The sequence below is a fragment of the Silene latifolia genome, chromosome 2, assembly GCF_048544455.1.
Source record: "Silene latifolia isolate original U9 population chromosome 2, ASM4854445v1, whole genome shotgun sequence".
Taxonomy (NCBI): domain Eukaryota; kingdom Viridiplantae; phylum Streptophyta; class Magnoliopsida; order Caryophyllales; family Caryophyllaceae; genus Silene; species Silene latifolia.
This window is the reverse complement of record NC_133527.1, coordinates 37,518,403-37,534,694: the sequence shown is the minus strand read 5'-3', so window position 1 is coordinate 37,534,694 and position 16,292 is coordinate 37,518,403. Positions and strand designations below refer to the sequence as shown.

At 35.7% G+C, this 16,292-nt stretch overlaps 1 protein-coding gene across 1 annotated transcript; it reads right to left on the bottom strand.

Annotated features, from left to right (window-relative positions):
* Positions 1 to 8,618: 8,618 nt before the first annotated feature.
* LOC141639519 (protein FAR1-RELATED SEQUENCE 2-like) lies at positions 8,619 to 11,331 on the bottom strand. The gene is made up of 4 exons (XM_074448623.1): positions 11,142 to 11,331; positions 9,856 to 10,072; positions 9,414 to 9,678; positions 8,619 to 8,669 (listed from the first exon to the last, which is right to left on the bottom strand). Exons 1-4 carry the CDS (start codon positions 11,329 to 11,331, stop codon positions 8,619 to 8,621), a joined length of 723 nt encoding a protein of 240 aa, XP_074304724.1.
* Positions 11,332 to 16,292: the final 4,961 nt, after the last annotated feature.

Below are 16,292 nucleotides of genomic sequence, written 5' to 3'. Positions count from 1 at the left end.
TATATTGTGAATCCTTTGCCTATGTTTTGTTAAATTTGATTTTGTAGGTGATTGATATGTTTGGAGTGAAGTCCACACTCGGTAGATCAGATCTCCTCTACTTGCCAACCACAGTATATGTGAGCTTCAAATCCTTTAGATGTTGATATTCAAGTATTTTCTTTCTTAATGTTGTTCCTCTCTGGTTTATTAAAATGGTCCTACTTTTGTCACATGCAGACTGTTCATGAAGAACGCAACCCAGCTATTTGGGGTCAATACATGAACCCTAATTACATTCCATTTGATGGGAGCAATATCCAAAAGGTGAAAGATCCCTCTTCTACTATTTATTTTCTTTTTTATTTATTTTCGTTCATGTGTATTGTTAATTGGTTTGTCTATTGCAGGTTTTTATCCCTATGTTTAACGATAAGTGTCGTCATTGGTGGGCTTGCGTTTGCGATTTAAAGAAAAAAAAAATTTCATCCTCGACTCGAGCACTGATATACATGCGGATCCTGATAACCACACAGCCCACGAGATTGTATGATTTTTCCCAAAATATTTTGGAGTATTTATCTTTAGTTTCTTAAAAATATATCCCTGTCACATTTTTATGTTCTATTGACTTTTTCATGTTCCAGTTGTACCAAGTTTCATCTGTTCTTTGTGGTGGTCATCTACATTTGAACCTTTGCGGTTGATGTACATGAACCCAATTGAAAACCTTCAAGTCCCTCAACAAAAAACATGGTATGTAACCATGTATCTTCGTTTTTTAGGCTATATTATGAGATATATCGTACAAGTTTGAATGGTCCCTCTCTGACCAAAATCATGTACCCAATCCCATATTTGCTGAAATGAATGGTTGAATAGTTGATGTTCACTTGAGATGTTTCTTTTACTCATAAATGTTTATTTATTTGTAGTTTTGATTGTGGAGTGTTTGTGCTGAAATGGTTGGATGCGTTGGACAATCAAAGTTTATGAACCAACAGTGAATATTTTGAAGTATAGATTTACGGGTTTTGCCTCCTACCTTGCCATTGCTACATATTAGATATATACTATACTGTATGAAAATCTCTTTTGCAGAAATTGCCTGACTATCGAAAGAAGATAATGTTGGAACTTCTTAAATGGGATAAAAATACAAAAACGGTACACTTGCTTGACTTAAAATTAATGCAAACTTCATTTCGTCATAACTTTGGTGAACATCTGTTAATTGTTACTTGTTTTTCATGGTATAGGTGTTTCATTGATGGTTATCAGTCTTTTGCAAGCAAATGATCTTTTTTTCGAAGGATATGTGTTCACTGGCGAACATCCCGTGCTTCTGCAGGCCTGCTATATCTATCTTGTGTTGATGTACTCAGTATTCAAAATGGTGAAATTCGGCCATATGACCTTGTTTGTTTGTAATGGTACCATGAATTGATTAGTCTGTAGTCTTGTATTTGAGTAGTCGAGAATGTATTTAGTAGTCGAGAATGTAATGCTACAAGAAATTGTAAAACTTGGATTTGACCATAAGATGAGACGGGTGTACTTCGTATGACGGTCTTTTATTGAGAGACAACGATGTTTAATGCAAGCCACCTTCTCATTTTTTTCGCATCTTTTTCTGTATTATGTACAATTACATCTTTAATGTTATCAACTAAAGGCTTTATTTCATTGGGGAACGATGCTGGATTCAGGCTAAATTGGGGAACGATGACATCGACTAAATTTTGATCAAAATTAAAATCACAAAAATACTTAATACATCGACTAAATTCACTAAGTTTTGTTCATTTCATATTTTGGTTTCATAATTTTATGTTCCAGTTTCACAAGATAAGTTCTAGGATTCACAACATTGAGTGAAACAAACATCTTAAGTGAAGATCAACTATTCAAGACTTAGTTTCACAATTTTCATGCTCCAGTTTCACAATTTCATGCTCTAGTTTCATGTATTCTTAAGTAAAGATCCACGAGGTCTCAATTTCGCAATTTCACAATTTCGCAATTCCGCAATTTCAAATTTCACTAACTGCTCTCTCTTCCATATTCACTAACTGCTCTCTCTTCAAATTCCATATTCACTATTCAGTAACTGCTCTCTCTTCAACTTCCATATTCACTAACTGCTCGTCTTCGCCATTATCCGCCATTATCATTGAGCTTTTCGTCTGCAATTAGCTTTTCTTCGCTATCATCCGCAAATTAGGTAATTTTATATCTACTTTCTCAAGTTTTGATTCATCCTCCTTTTTGTGTATTTTTCACCATAATTTTCAATCAACTTCTTTAATTCGTCAAATTATTGTTTTTATTATGCAGGTTTTTGTTATTGAGGGTTTAGGGTTTTTGCCAGTTTTTGTTAGTGAGGGTTTAGGTTTTTTTAGTATATTTCGATTCTTTTGCGTATGGTTTTGTGATTAATTTATCGTTCTTTGGATGCATGTTCTTTGCCAGTTTTAAAATGTTTTTGTTACTGAGGGTTTAGGGTTTAGTGTTTTTGCCAGTTTTTGTTAGGTACATCTCATTTGCATTTTGTGAATCTAGGATCTAGTTCTGTGAATCTAGGACCTAATTGTGTAAATCTCAGACCCTGTTTTGTGAAATTGGAAGATAATATTGTTATACTTGTTAATAAGTGCATGAAATCACCTTATCTGTTTTCATTATCTTCTACCTTATTTATTGCCAGTTTTTAAATGTATTGTTGGTTAAGTTTGTCACTAGCAACATCTCATTTGCATTTCGTGAATCTAGGACCTAGTTGTGTGAATCTAGGACCTAATTGTGTGAATCTCAGACCCTGTTTTGTGAAACTGGATGATAATATTGTTATACTTTGTTAATAAGTGCATGAAATCACCTTCTCTGTTGTCAAACTTACTTAAAATGTTTGCATTTCGGATTTTAGTTCTGATGTTATTTTGCCTTACTTGGTGCATAATAGGAAGCCATCTAAAATGAAGCGACCTGTTCAACCAGCTGCTGATTCTACTGAAGCAGCTACTGAAGCTAGTGAACCACTCTCTGAGCCACCTACAAAAAAGACAAGAATTTACAAAGACAAACTGCGTGTGTTGAGGACTCGGATGTCTCCTGCTGGGATTTACCACTTTCTAAACAATAAAGAGAATCCACCATCAGATAAGCAGATTGAAGCTATACAAGAAATAGGATTTGGTTCTCTATTTCATCTTAAAAAAAATGTTGTTCCGGGTGACTTGGCGTACTGGCTAGTTTCAAATTATGACCCCTGTACAGGATCGTTGTGTGATGGGAAACTCCTTGTTTTAGAGGAAGATATCCAACAGTGCATAGGATTGCCAATGGGTCCAAACATTGTCGAAGAAGCAAAAATTGGAGATAAGTGCCCTTCTTATGTGTCTCTTTTGGAGGAGTTCAGAAGTCAATACAAAGGTAGTTCCATTGAGCTCAAACACATTATGGAAAAGCTCTCTACACAAAGAGATGGTGGAGATGATTTCAACGTACTTTCATCATTTATATCTTCAATGCTCTTTTAGGCGGTGTTGTAGGCAATAGGGCAAGTTTGAGACTTCTTAAAAGTTTGGTAAACACTGAGTTGATCTCCGAATTCAACTGGTGCAATTTTATCAAACGTAAATTGGCTGACCAAGTTGAGTCTTGGCAAACGGAGGAGTGGAAGACCAAAAAGCTGAAAGAAAATTGGTTTGGTGGACCTATTATGGTCTTGGTTTTTATTTATCTAGACAGATGTGTCTTCAAAGCACGCCTTATTACCCGGCAGTTTCCAACGCTCTCAACTTGGACTAAAGAAGCTATATCCGAGAGAATTAAGCTGGAAGTGAATGACAAAAAATCGGACAATAAAACTTTCGGCAAGGGTTCTATTGAGCCTCCACTGGTCATCACTCAGCATAAGGCACATGCACTTTTGCCTACTATTGAGTTTAGGGAGTCTTCAAAGCCACCGAGCGCACCTTTGCCTACTATTGAGTTTAGGCAGTCTTCAAAGCGAACAAGTGAACAACAACATTCTGAAGATGAAGAACCTTCTGATCCTCCTACTGAGTTTATTAATAAACTTGCGCTTTCCGCTAATGTTGATCCTCTTCTACCTAATAATTCAGGCAGTACTACCGAGTTTGTTGATAAACTTGCAGTTTCCGCAAAGGTCATGGCTCAAGCTTTCATGGAGTATAAATCCCTTGCTAGCCACACTCTGAGCAAACTACCTTCCTCAGCAATAGTTTCTAAACTAGTTACAGCTGTAGATGGTATTGCAGATGGTTTTAGGTTATCTCAAGAAGACAATAATGAGGAGGGTAATGTACAGGAGAGTGTGGAGGGTAATATCCAGGAGAGTGTGGAGGGTAATAGTGGGGATAATCTAGCTGAATCGTTGGAGGCATTGGACGTGATGGGTGAAGCTTTGCAACTAATACAGTCACGCGTTCACCACCAAAACCAGAATGCCAAATCATACCACTTGGTGAACCTTCAACATCTTGTATTCAAGCTGATGAACAACCTGGTCATCTTTTATCTCCCTCTCATAATACTGCTACTGATGATTTCCCTCCCGTCAGTGATGATGCCTCTCCCGTCAATGATGAACAACCTGACCATTCTGAGACCACAGTGGTAGCGGATGATCATCATAATCAAGAACGGTGGGTTGAGTACAATAGGAGGAGAACAAGTGAAAGAGATATGCAAACAAGTTCCAGTGCTATTGATGATGTCCCTTCCGTCAATGAACTCACTCACGCCACTGTGACTGTTCTAGCTACTCCTTCTACTCCTAATCCTCCTCCTCATGTGGTAGGGAACAGTGATCCTCCTTCTTCACCATCTGCCAGTAAGGAGTTGAGGGCGTGCGATCAAATTATTACATGTTCTGAGAACAGTGAGCCCACTCACCTCACCGTTACTGTTCTAGCTACTCCTGCAACTTCTACTCATCCTCTTGTGGTAGGGAACAATGATCCTCCTTCTACACCAATTATTTTCGGGCTCGATAAACCATCTGCCAGTAAGGAGTTGAGGGAGTACAATCAAGAGAACCTATCCAGAGAAATAGTACAAAATGATGCACTAGAATGGCCTCGATACACTGACAATGAATTGCTGAATTTTGTTCGAAAGAAATCAAAGAAAGCTAAACAGTAATGTCATATTTTTGCTTTGATTTTTTGATTTTTTTTATTGTAATAAATATATCTACTAATTGAATTTTATCAATAATGAAGTGATGTTATGGTGTCCACTCCGTGGATGGATGTTACAAGAGAAGCTCTGCATAGCCTTGGACCGACAGGCCTTATTATGGATGAGGTAAGTAATCCCTGAGTATTATTTTCCTTTTCCTCCCCATGTTTTCGATGTGTATGTGATCCTAACAAATTTAATTTTGTAGGTCATTGATATATTTGGCATTAAGTGCACATTCAGTAGAAGAAATTTACTCTACTTGCCAACAACAATATTTGTCAGTCTCAAATCCTTTATATGTTGTTATTCAAGTATTTTGCGTTGTTAAAGTTGGTTTGTTTCTAAAATTGCCTTCTTGTGACTTGTAGAGTCTTCATCGAGAAAACAACCCTGAAATTTGGGGTGCGCACATAAAGGACAGTTACACTCCAAGTGGTGGTAGCCATATCGACAAGGTCAGATATTTGTGACTCCTGGACCTTATTTGTGAATCCTGGACCTTATTTCGTGAATCCTGGAACTTGTTTTGTGAATCCTGGACCTTATTATGTGAATTTATTTTGTGAATCCTTGACCTTATTTTGTGAATCCTGGTCCTTATTTTGTGAACTTATTTTGTGAATCCTGGACCTTATTTTGTGAATCCTTGACCTTATTTTGTGAATCCTGGTCCTTATTTTGTGAACTTATTATGTGAATCCTGGACCTTATTTTGTGAATCCTGGCCTTATTTTGTGAATCTTGGAGCTTATTTTTTGAACTTGTATTGTGAATCTTGGAGCTTATTTTGTGAATCCTGGACCTTATTTCGTGAATCCTGGAACTTGTTTTGTGAATCCTGGACCTTATTTCGTTAATACTGGACCTTATTTTGTGAATCTTGGAGATTATTTTTGTGAACTTATTTGTGAATCCTGGAACTTAATTCGTGAATCCTAGACCTTGTTTTGTGAAACCTGGACCTTGTTTTGTGAACTCCTTGACCTTAGTTTGTGAACCTGTTTTGTGAGTCCTTGACCTTGTTTTGTGAATCCTTGACCTTGTTTTGTAAATCCTTGACCTTATTTTGTGAATCCTTCACCTTATTTTGTGAATCCTGGACATTTACTATCTCAGGTTTTTATCCCTTTGCATAGTAACACGAAGCCGATGCATTGGTGGGCTTGTGTCTGTGATATAAAGCATGCAAAAAATTTCATCCTTGACTCATGCGTGGCTGTTAATGTGGATCCTGACAACAAGCATGCCAAAGAGATTGTATGATTTTTTTTTTTCCAAAATATTATTATTGCCTTTTCTTTTAAAAGTATACTCCAAAATATATTTTGATCTTGTTATTGCCTTTTCTTTTTCAGGTACATCATGTTTCAGCTATTTTGAGAGGGTCATATAATTCTTTGGAGTTCATACACACAAACAAATTTGTCAATCTCAAAGTCCCTCAACAAACAACAAGGTACGTAAGCATGTATCTTTTTCCTTTTGTTAACAGATCAATAGTTATTATTTTGAGCTTGTTGATTTTAAACCATTTACTGTTTTTTTTTGTCTAGTTATGATTGTGGAGTTTTTCTGTTGAAGTGGTTGAGTGCCTTGGACGATCATAGTTTATGGACCAAAAGTGAATATTTTGAGGTAAATTCATTAGTATACGAAAATAAAGTTTTATCTTCTGAATCTCAGACATTGTTCAGTGAATCTTCAGAGCTTTTTTTTTGTGGAACTTGGTCATTATAAGTGGTTTAAAATCATCAAGGTCTGGGATTCGCTGAACAAGCTCTGAGATTCACTGAACAAGGTTTGAGAATCACAAAACAAGGTTTGATATTCACCAAATAAAGATGGGTTCGTTGTCTATATACTTCATTAATATATGTCGCTCTTGGCAGAAATTGGCACAATATCGAAAATCGATCATCTTTGAACTACTTAGATGGGATAAAAATACTATAAAGGTACACTTCATTGTCTTAAAAATGATGTGAAGTTCATTTCTTCATAACTTTCGCGAATATTTCGTAAATAAGTCCATTGTACTTGTTTTTGGTTGTATAGGTGATTAATTAAAGAAGACAATTGTCCGTAAAGTCATAATATGCAAGATAAGGTCGAGGCTCCTGTAAAGATTGTTGCCTTCATCAACTCTTGTAAAGATATCTGATAGTTGTAAAGTCGTAATAATTTTTCAGGGTCACTTATGTGACTTATGTAGCTAATTTGAGCTAATTTGTAAAGATATTTCAACTCTTGTAAAGATATTTGATAGTTGTAAAGATTGTTGCCTTCATCAACTCTTGTAAAGATATTTGAGTTGTAAATTAGATGATTTTAAACGACGACCAAGTTTGACATTGACATTGTCACTGAGTTGAGCAAAAGGTCTAACATTCACAAGATAAGGTCTGAGATTCACAAAGTTAAGAGCAAAATAGATTATTTTAAACCACGACCAAGTTTCACAGAACAAGCCGTAAGATTCACAATATAAGGTCTGACATTCACAAGATAAGGTCTGTGATTCACAAAGTTAAGAGCAAAATAGATTATTTTAAACCACGACCAAGTTTCACAGAACAAGCCGTAAGATTCACTGAACAAGGTCTGAGATTCACAAGATAAGGTCTGAGATTCACAAAATTAAGAGGAAAATAGATGATTTTAAACCACGGCCAAGTTTCACAGAACAAGCCTTAAGATTCACTAAACAAGGTCTGAGATTCACAAGATAAGGTCTGACATTCACAATATAAGGTCTGACATTCACAAGATAAGGTTTGAGATTCACAAAGTTAAGAGTAAAATAGATTATTTGAAACCACGACCAAGTTTCACAGAACAAGCCGTAATATTCACTGAACAAGGTCTGAGATTCACAAGATAAGGTTTGAGATTCACAAAATTAAGAGGAAAATAGATGATTTTAAACCACGACCAAGTTTCACAGAACAAGCCCTAAGATTCACTGAACAAGGTCTGAGATTCACAAGATAAGGTCTGACATTCACAAGATAAGGTCTGAGATTCACAAAGTTAAGAGCAAAATAGATTATTTTAAACCACGCCCAAGTTTCACAAAACAAGACGTAAGATTCACAATATAAGGTCTGACATTCACAAGATAAGGTCTGAGATTCACAAAGTTAAGAGCAAAATAGATTATTTTAAACCACGACCAAGTTTCACAGAACAAGCCGTAAGATTCACTGAACAAGGTCTGAGATTCACAAGATAAGGTCTGAGATTCACAAAATTAAGAAAAAAATAGATGATTTTAAACCACGACCAAGTTTCACAAAACAAGCCCTAAGATTCACTGAACAAGGTCTGAGATTCACAAAATTAAGAGCAAAATAGATGATTTTAAACACGACCAAGTTTCACAGAACAAGCCCTAAAACTCACAGAACAAGGTCTGAGATTCACAAGATTTAGTGAACAAGGTCTTCCTCTTCTTCCTCTTCCTCCTCTTCCTCTTCTTCCTATTCACAAGATAAAAACGCTTGATTACATCATTCTTCATTCTCGACCTCTTCCTCTTCTTCCTCTTCTTCCGATGTGTCTCCCTATGTGAAGAATCAAACATTTATTAGATACTTTTTTTTTAGAAAAAAAAAAGAATTAGTAGACAATATCTTGTGAATTATACATACTTGATTCTCAGGAGGATGCTCTGCAAACTCATTTGGACAATTTCTTTTATCGTGGTGTGACATGCGTTTACACTTAGCACACAACCTTTTTGGTTTTTTTACCTTCATAATTGCCTTATTTTTGCTGCTCACCATCCTTTTACCACTACCTTTGTTTCTAGAGACTTTAGGTGGTAAGATCTTGATTTCTTTTGGAGCCTTGCAGTTGAGAAGGGCCTCCAATTCTTGTTCTTTTGTCAAAGGCTTTGGCTTTGGCTCCAACTTCTCTCGGAATTCTTTTATTAGCTTGGCAAACTCTCTCATATGTGACCCTTCTTCTTTTCTTTTGAGCATACCAACAGTTGCGTAAATCTCGGACCACACCCGAGACATTCCAAACTTACTATTACCAGTAAGATCATTGTTTTCCAGTAGATTTCCATTCAAATCATAAACCGGGTTTCTGAGTGCATTCTTACTCCACCTACGCAAAATGTATTTCTCAGGAATTTCCTTAAACTTCCCCGAGCAAATCCAAATGATGTGGTTGCATAAGATACCTTTCCTTTCAAACAATTTACATGCACAACGGACATCCATTGTTCTCCGATTGTACTCAACTGCATATCTCTTTCGCTTGTTCGCGTCCTCAACAATTGAAACTTCAAAGTTAGTTACTGGATCTGGTGGGGTGTATCCACAAACACTACACGCATTTACCGAAAATTTAACCTCCTCTTGAAAATCAAAAAACACTTCATGTGTATAGACCTTCACTGCATGGGCCTCCCAGTTTGACCCGAATAGGGTTTCAGGCATTAAGTTGTGGCTATGTGCTTCAAGAAGCTTTAGATTGTGCCTTTGTTGGTCCATGGCACTCTCAAATCTCATCCAAAATTCTACAAGAGTCCCATATTTATTTTCAAATCTCTTGAAGAAGCTATTCGAACTCTCTGATCTTTGTGTGGTTTTTAAAATGTTGCCCATTGGCACATTCCTGAAATAAGCGGGTATCCACTGATCTCGTTCCGCAAACTTGTCAGTCAACCATTTATTCTCTTCTAACGAAAAGTCGCTCATGACTTTAGCCCAATTCTCTTCAAATTCCTCAGGCTCCAAGTCCTCGCTCCAGACAACATTGTTCAGACGACTTAAGAAATCAGTCTCTTTGCAAACTGTGCTCCCAACCTTGTCTGTTACTTTCTTCATAATGTGCCACATGCAAAAGCGATGTCTTGCTTTTTTGAACACGGCTGCAAGTCACAAAATCCACATTATCTATTGTCAGAGATCTTTTGTCACAAATCAAGCTCTAACATTCACAAAACAAGGTCTCAGATTCACAAGATAAGAGAAATAACAATATAGGCAATTTCAACAACTTATGACCAAGTTTAAGAATATTAGCTTTGTGTGTCACATAACAAGCCCAAAGATTCACTGAACAAAGTCTGAGATTCACAAGATAAGGTCTGAGATTCACAAAATTAAGAGCAAAATAGATGATTTTAAACCACGGCCAAGTTTCACATAACAAGCCCTAAGATTCACTGAACAAGGTCTGAGATTCACAACATAACGTCTGAGATTCACAAAATTAAGAGGAAAATAGATGATTTTAAACCACAACCAAGTTTCACATAACAAGCCCTAAGATTCACTGAACAAGGTCTGACATTCACAAGATAAGGTATGAGATTCACAAAATTAAGAGACTGATAGATGATTTTAAACCACGACCAAGTTTCACATAACAAGCCCAAAGATTCACTGAACAAGGTCTGAGATTCACAAGATAAGGTTTGAGATTCACAAAATTAAGAGTAAAATAGATGATTTTAAACCACGACCAAGTTTCACATAACAAGGTCTGAGATTCACAAGATAAGGTCTGAGATTGACAAGAGAAGGTCTGAGATTCTCAAGATAAGGTCTGAGATTCACAAAAAAAGGTCTCAGATTCACAAGATAAGAGAAATAACAAAATAGGCAATTTCAACAACTTATGACCAAGTTTAATAATATTAGCTTTGTGTTTTACAAATCAAGGTCTCGGATTCACAAGATAAGAGAAATAACAAAATAGCTCAAAGATTCACTGAACAACGTCTGAGATCCACAAGATAAGAGAAATAACAAAATAGCCCAAAGATTCACTGAACAAGGTCTGAGATTCACAAGATAAGGTTTGAGAATATTAGCTTTGTGTTTTACAAATCAAGATCTAACTTTCACAAAACACGCTCTATGATTCACAAAATAAACTTCAAGATTCACCAAATAAATAACCAGTTTCACAAAAGTAAGATATTCCAAACACACCTGGAACTGCATTTATTATTCCGGCATCTTGGTCACTGATGATGTAATTGGGTTCTTTACCACCCATTGCCTTCAGGAACTGCTGAAATGCCCAAATAAACGAGTCATCGTCTTCATGATCTAAAAGCACGCATCCAAATGTTATTGACTTTTTGTGATTGTCAATGGCAGGGAAAGGTGCAAATTTCATGTTATATTTGTTCGTTCCATAGGTTGGATCGAATGAAATAGCATCACCAAACAATGCGTAACATCTGATGGAATCCGTATTTGTCCAAAAAATTCTTGTCAAGGCACTGTCAGCATCTGTTTCATATGAAAATACCAACCCTTTTGTTTCTCGGAGGGTTTCTAAACGAGAGATGAACATGTGTCCATCCTTGCCACTAAGTAGACACTTTACTTCCTTTTGGAAATTCTTGAACTGCGTAAGGGTAGCTCCAACATTTTCGAAACTCTCTGCTTGTTCCTTGCATAATTTGTATGTTAAACTAGCCCCGACATTCAATCTCGAATTTTGTATAATCAATTGCTTATGATATTTGTTCAGTTGATTTATATTAAGAGCAAGTTTCTAAAATTCCTTATTTTTGACAGGCGTCACTGGGTGATTGTGACCTTCACGGAATTGTTCAATCTTGTACATCTTTTCATGGTACATGAATTTTATCATTGCTTCACAACCCTACCTTTTAATTTTAGTTATTCTTGTACCACTTTGTTTATTGGAACTCTCAGCTTCACCTGCACCTGCAACTCCACCCTTTTTCGTACTGGTTTTAGCAGTTTTTGTTTTTCTATTTGCACTTATTGCACCAGCTTTTGTTTTGTCACCAGTTTCAACAGTTGTTTTTGCATCAGCTTTGGGAGGACGATTTTTCCTGTTATTAAAACCTTGACGATGACAAACCATGCATTTTGTTCGAATAGTACCATCTTTAAACCTCTTAGTTGAAGACTTCTTTGCTTCAAACCCACAAGCAATAGCATAAATTTTATAGAACAACATTGCTGAATCTAAGTCCACAAATGTTTTGCCAAGCACGGGTGTAAACTTCTCTTCAATCCTAGTTATCCATTGCTCAGTGCCACCCGGTGTGTAAGTTACCAAAGTAGTAGGTGTGGAAATAGTTGGCATTGTAGGGGTTGTTAAGACAGCAGTAGAACCCTCACCATCCTGACGAGAACCAACATTAGAGCAAGGAACCTCACCACAACCGACACGAGGCGTCACACTACACTGTGAGTTGTTGTTGACATTTGAATCAATACCTAAGAAGATAAAAGGTTCACAAAGTCACATCTCACATTCACAAAACAAGGCTTAAGATTCACTAAATAAGGTCTGTGATTCACAAATAAAGTCTGAGGATATTATCTGAGCAAGGAAGATAGCAGAATAGGTCATTCCTCTAAAGGGTTCACAAAAAGAGCTCTAGGATTCACAAATACAATGACTGAGATTCACAAGTTCACTTTTTGGTTCAGATTATTAGTTCAATTTTTAATCTTACCCAGGTTGTATATATTAGTTATTAAGTTTCACAAAATAACCTTCTAGTTTCACAAACTAGGATCTCTGATTCACACAATAAGAAATAAATAAATTGCATTAGTAACGTTTAACAACAGAGATTCACAAAATAAGGCCCAAGATTCACTAAATAAAGGCTGAGATTCACCAAATAAAGTCCGAGATTCACTAAATAAAGTATCAGATTATTAGTTTAAATAATTTAAAATTTTTTAGTGAAGATTATAAATTCACTTTTAAGAAAAGGTCAGGTTGTATGTATGAGGATATTTTGTTGATTTGTTAATAACACTTCCATTCCCAAGAAAAGAAAATTGAACAATCAAAAAATTTAATATATGGGTAATGTGAACAGGCACTGTTGACAGTTGTGCCAAATACCAGGCCTATAAATCTCTAATTTCTGAAACATAATAGTATATACCAATAACCTCTCTTCTCTCTTCTGTAAAACATTTCAAAAATCCTTATTGCACACAATGTCTCATTTATTTGTATTTCCATATACTTGTGTTTTGGCGAATGTTCCAAGTTATATGGATAAAAAAGGGAAGTATGTTTGTCCTGACCTCTCTAAATTGGCAGATTGTTTAATGAGCCAAGGTTATGAGATAGAGTCTTTGGTGCCTGTTATGTGCTGGCAGACTTGTCATTTTATGGGATTAGTACTAATTCAATTTGGCATAAATGACACTAGCTGCAAACAGGCTTTTAAGGCTTGATTCAAAATATTTTAACTACACTCCAGTATGTAGAAGAGTCCCATATTCATCTAAACATACAAGAAGATCACTCGCTGATGCAGATGAATGCTGCACCTATAGCTATATCAATATTGCTCTATGTGCATTGCCTTGAACAAATAGGGGTGATTGATAAACTAAACAAATATCATATCTTGCTTAATTTTTCAGCTTTTCATTTTATTTTATTTTTGAATGTTGTTGTTTAGTTAATTCGAAAGCCATGAACCTGCGAAATTTTATGTGATGAAAAATTACAAGATTTTTAAGTTTTCTGAAAATTATGTTTTAATTAATTATCACACTATCATCATTTGCTAAGATTCACTGAGTAAGGTCTGAGATTCACAAAATAAGGTCTAAGATTCACAAAATAAGTAAAAGAGTAGAAAAGGTGATTCTAACCACTTATGATGACCAAGTTTCACAAAACAAGCTCTAAGATTCACTAAACTAGGTCTGAGATTCACAAAATAAGGTCTGAGATTCACCAAACAACAAAATCCACTCAATTGATAACTCTTACAAGAATAATTCAACCAACTCTTACAAATACACAATTAGGTTCTAAGATTCCCAAAATCAACTCAATTCATAAACTAAACCTTGCAAAAAAACTGAGATACAATATCGATCCATATATTGCATAATAATCGAGCAGAAATTTTGACAAATGCAAATTGAATCATAAAACATGAGATTTTACAAAAATTACATAAAAAACGATATACCTGATTCAATAACACTATTATCATCAGTCATTGTGATATCTACAATCTCCATAGCAATTAGAGCTGCAAAATCGTCAAAAACAATTTAGTAAGTAATACGAAATCCACGAACAATCTCCATAGCATAGCAATTAAGAAAAAGGAAATCGCTCAAAATATTGGTCAAATTCGAACGTTTTATTTACAAAATCGTTCAATTTGATCAAATTTGAACCTGATATCATCAATTTATGAGTGAATTGACAGAATTGTATGAATATACTCAATTTTGATGAAAATTATGAAATTACCTGAAAATTATTCGATTTTTCTTCTGAAATTACTTGAATCAACGTTGTTGAATGTTGTTTTGATGAAATCCACGAACAATCGATGAACAAATTGATGAGCTCGCTTGCTGAAGAATTTCCGTTGAACGACGAGTTTGCTTGATGAAGAATTTTCAGAAAACGATTTTGTTTGTTATATTTTAGAGAGATATTGTGTGATTGGGCTATTATATGATATAATATTTTAGTGAGAGAAAGTATTTTGAGCTAAATGAAAAGATTTGGAGTGACCCCTAAATTTTCAGCCCAATGAATAATAGGAAGTTAGTCCATATAATGAAGGATTAATAAAAGAATTTGGTGAGGCCGGCCGCCTCGCCATAATTAACGGCCTCACCGGATTCGGCCTCTATATATATATATAGAGATTGAATCATGTGAGGCACCCTTCTTAGGGTGAGGTAGCTGTACCCATTCTAAATCGTTGGATCTAAAATTACAGACGCACCAGATGTTGACACGTGTCCCCTTATATACCTCCTAACTAACTAGCACATTTCCCCTCATAGAATCATTTACTCCTCTCACTTTCTCCCTCTTCAGATCGTCTTCATCCGAACTGCGTCTTCGCCATTCATTCAGATTTCAACACCATTTTTATCGCTGAGCTTCATCCGCCATTATCACTAAGCTTTTCGACATCCATTTATCATCCGCAAATTAGGTAATTTCGATCACCTAATTTTTATTTCAATTCGTTAAGCTTTTCAACCTCCATTATCATTCCCTATTTTTCACCCTAATTTTCAATCGACTTATATAATTCGTTAAAGTATCGTTGTTCTTATGCAGGTTTTGATCGTTTTCTGAGCATAATCGAGCACAGTAGGAACGCATACAATCTATTGACGTCAATTTCTCCGCTTCTTAGTATGTTCTTTTCCGTTTCTTTACTAGATTTTGATTTTGTTGCTTATTTAGTTAAATTTTTAGCACATTATCTTATAACTTATTTGAGATTTTCTTAGCTTAAGACGACCTCTTCCTGTGCAATGTGGTTTATTTAGTACTATCTAAAATAACTATTGTGTAAGTTTAAGACGATCTTACGAAGTCTAAATTTGTTGGTAGAACTGAGCTAAGGTCTGTTTATGCTGCTTTTCTTTGTTTACGAAGTCTAAATTTGTTGGTAGAACTGAATTAATCCAAATTTACCACTCAAAATCAGTAGAAATGATGTATACCAATAGCAACCATAGATTTGGAATCTTTATTGTGAGAAGTTCGTGATATTGTGAGATGTATACCAAGTACTTGTTGAATTACGGAGTGTCGGAATCGCTCCTTGTTTGAGTGTTTTAGGTGTTGGTAACTTCTTAAGCAGCATTAAGTTACTTGAATGCATAAAGTATATAAAGATTTTTGTGCATAGCCCATTTCTCACCCTCATATGCAACAAGCCCTCTCACAAGTATTTTGGTCAGAGGATTTGTATGGGGCTTCTGAAACTCTTCATACTTCATTAGTACTTCCTTAATCATTTGAGGATCCATGATATTGATGCACGGTACCGGCCCAAACCACACAAAAGACGCCTTACCTGCATTCCATATGAAAGTACAAAATTAAACAGTGGCGGTTCACAAAATTTGGACTATAGGTGATTATAAAGAAAAAAAAAAACATCAAATTTATTTTTCTTGAGCAAAATATATACCATGTGTGTTTATAATTTGTCGAGTGAAAGGCTGAACACGAATTGCAAAGTCACCGGAGAGTGTGATGGGAGTAGACATAGCCTCCTTGGACATCTTAGAATACTCCTTCATGTCTCCGAACAAGAGGCGATAAGGGTTGCCGGAGAATCCTTGGCT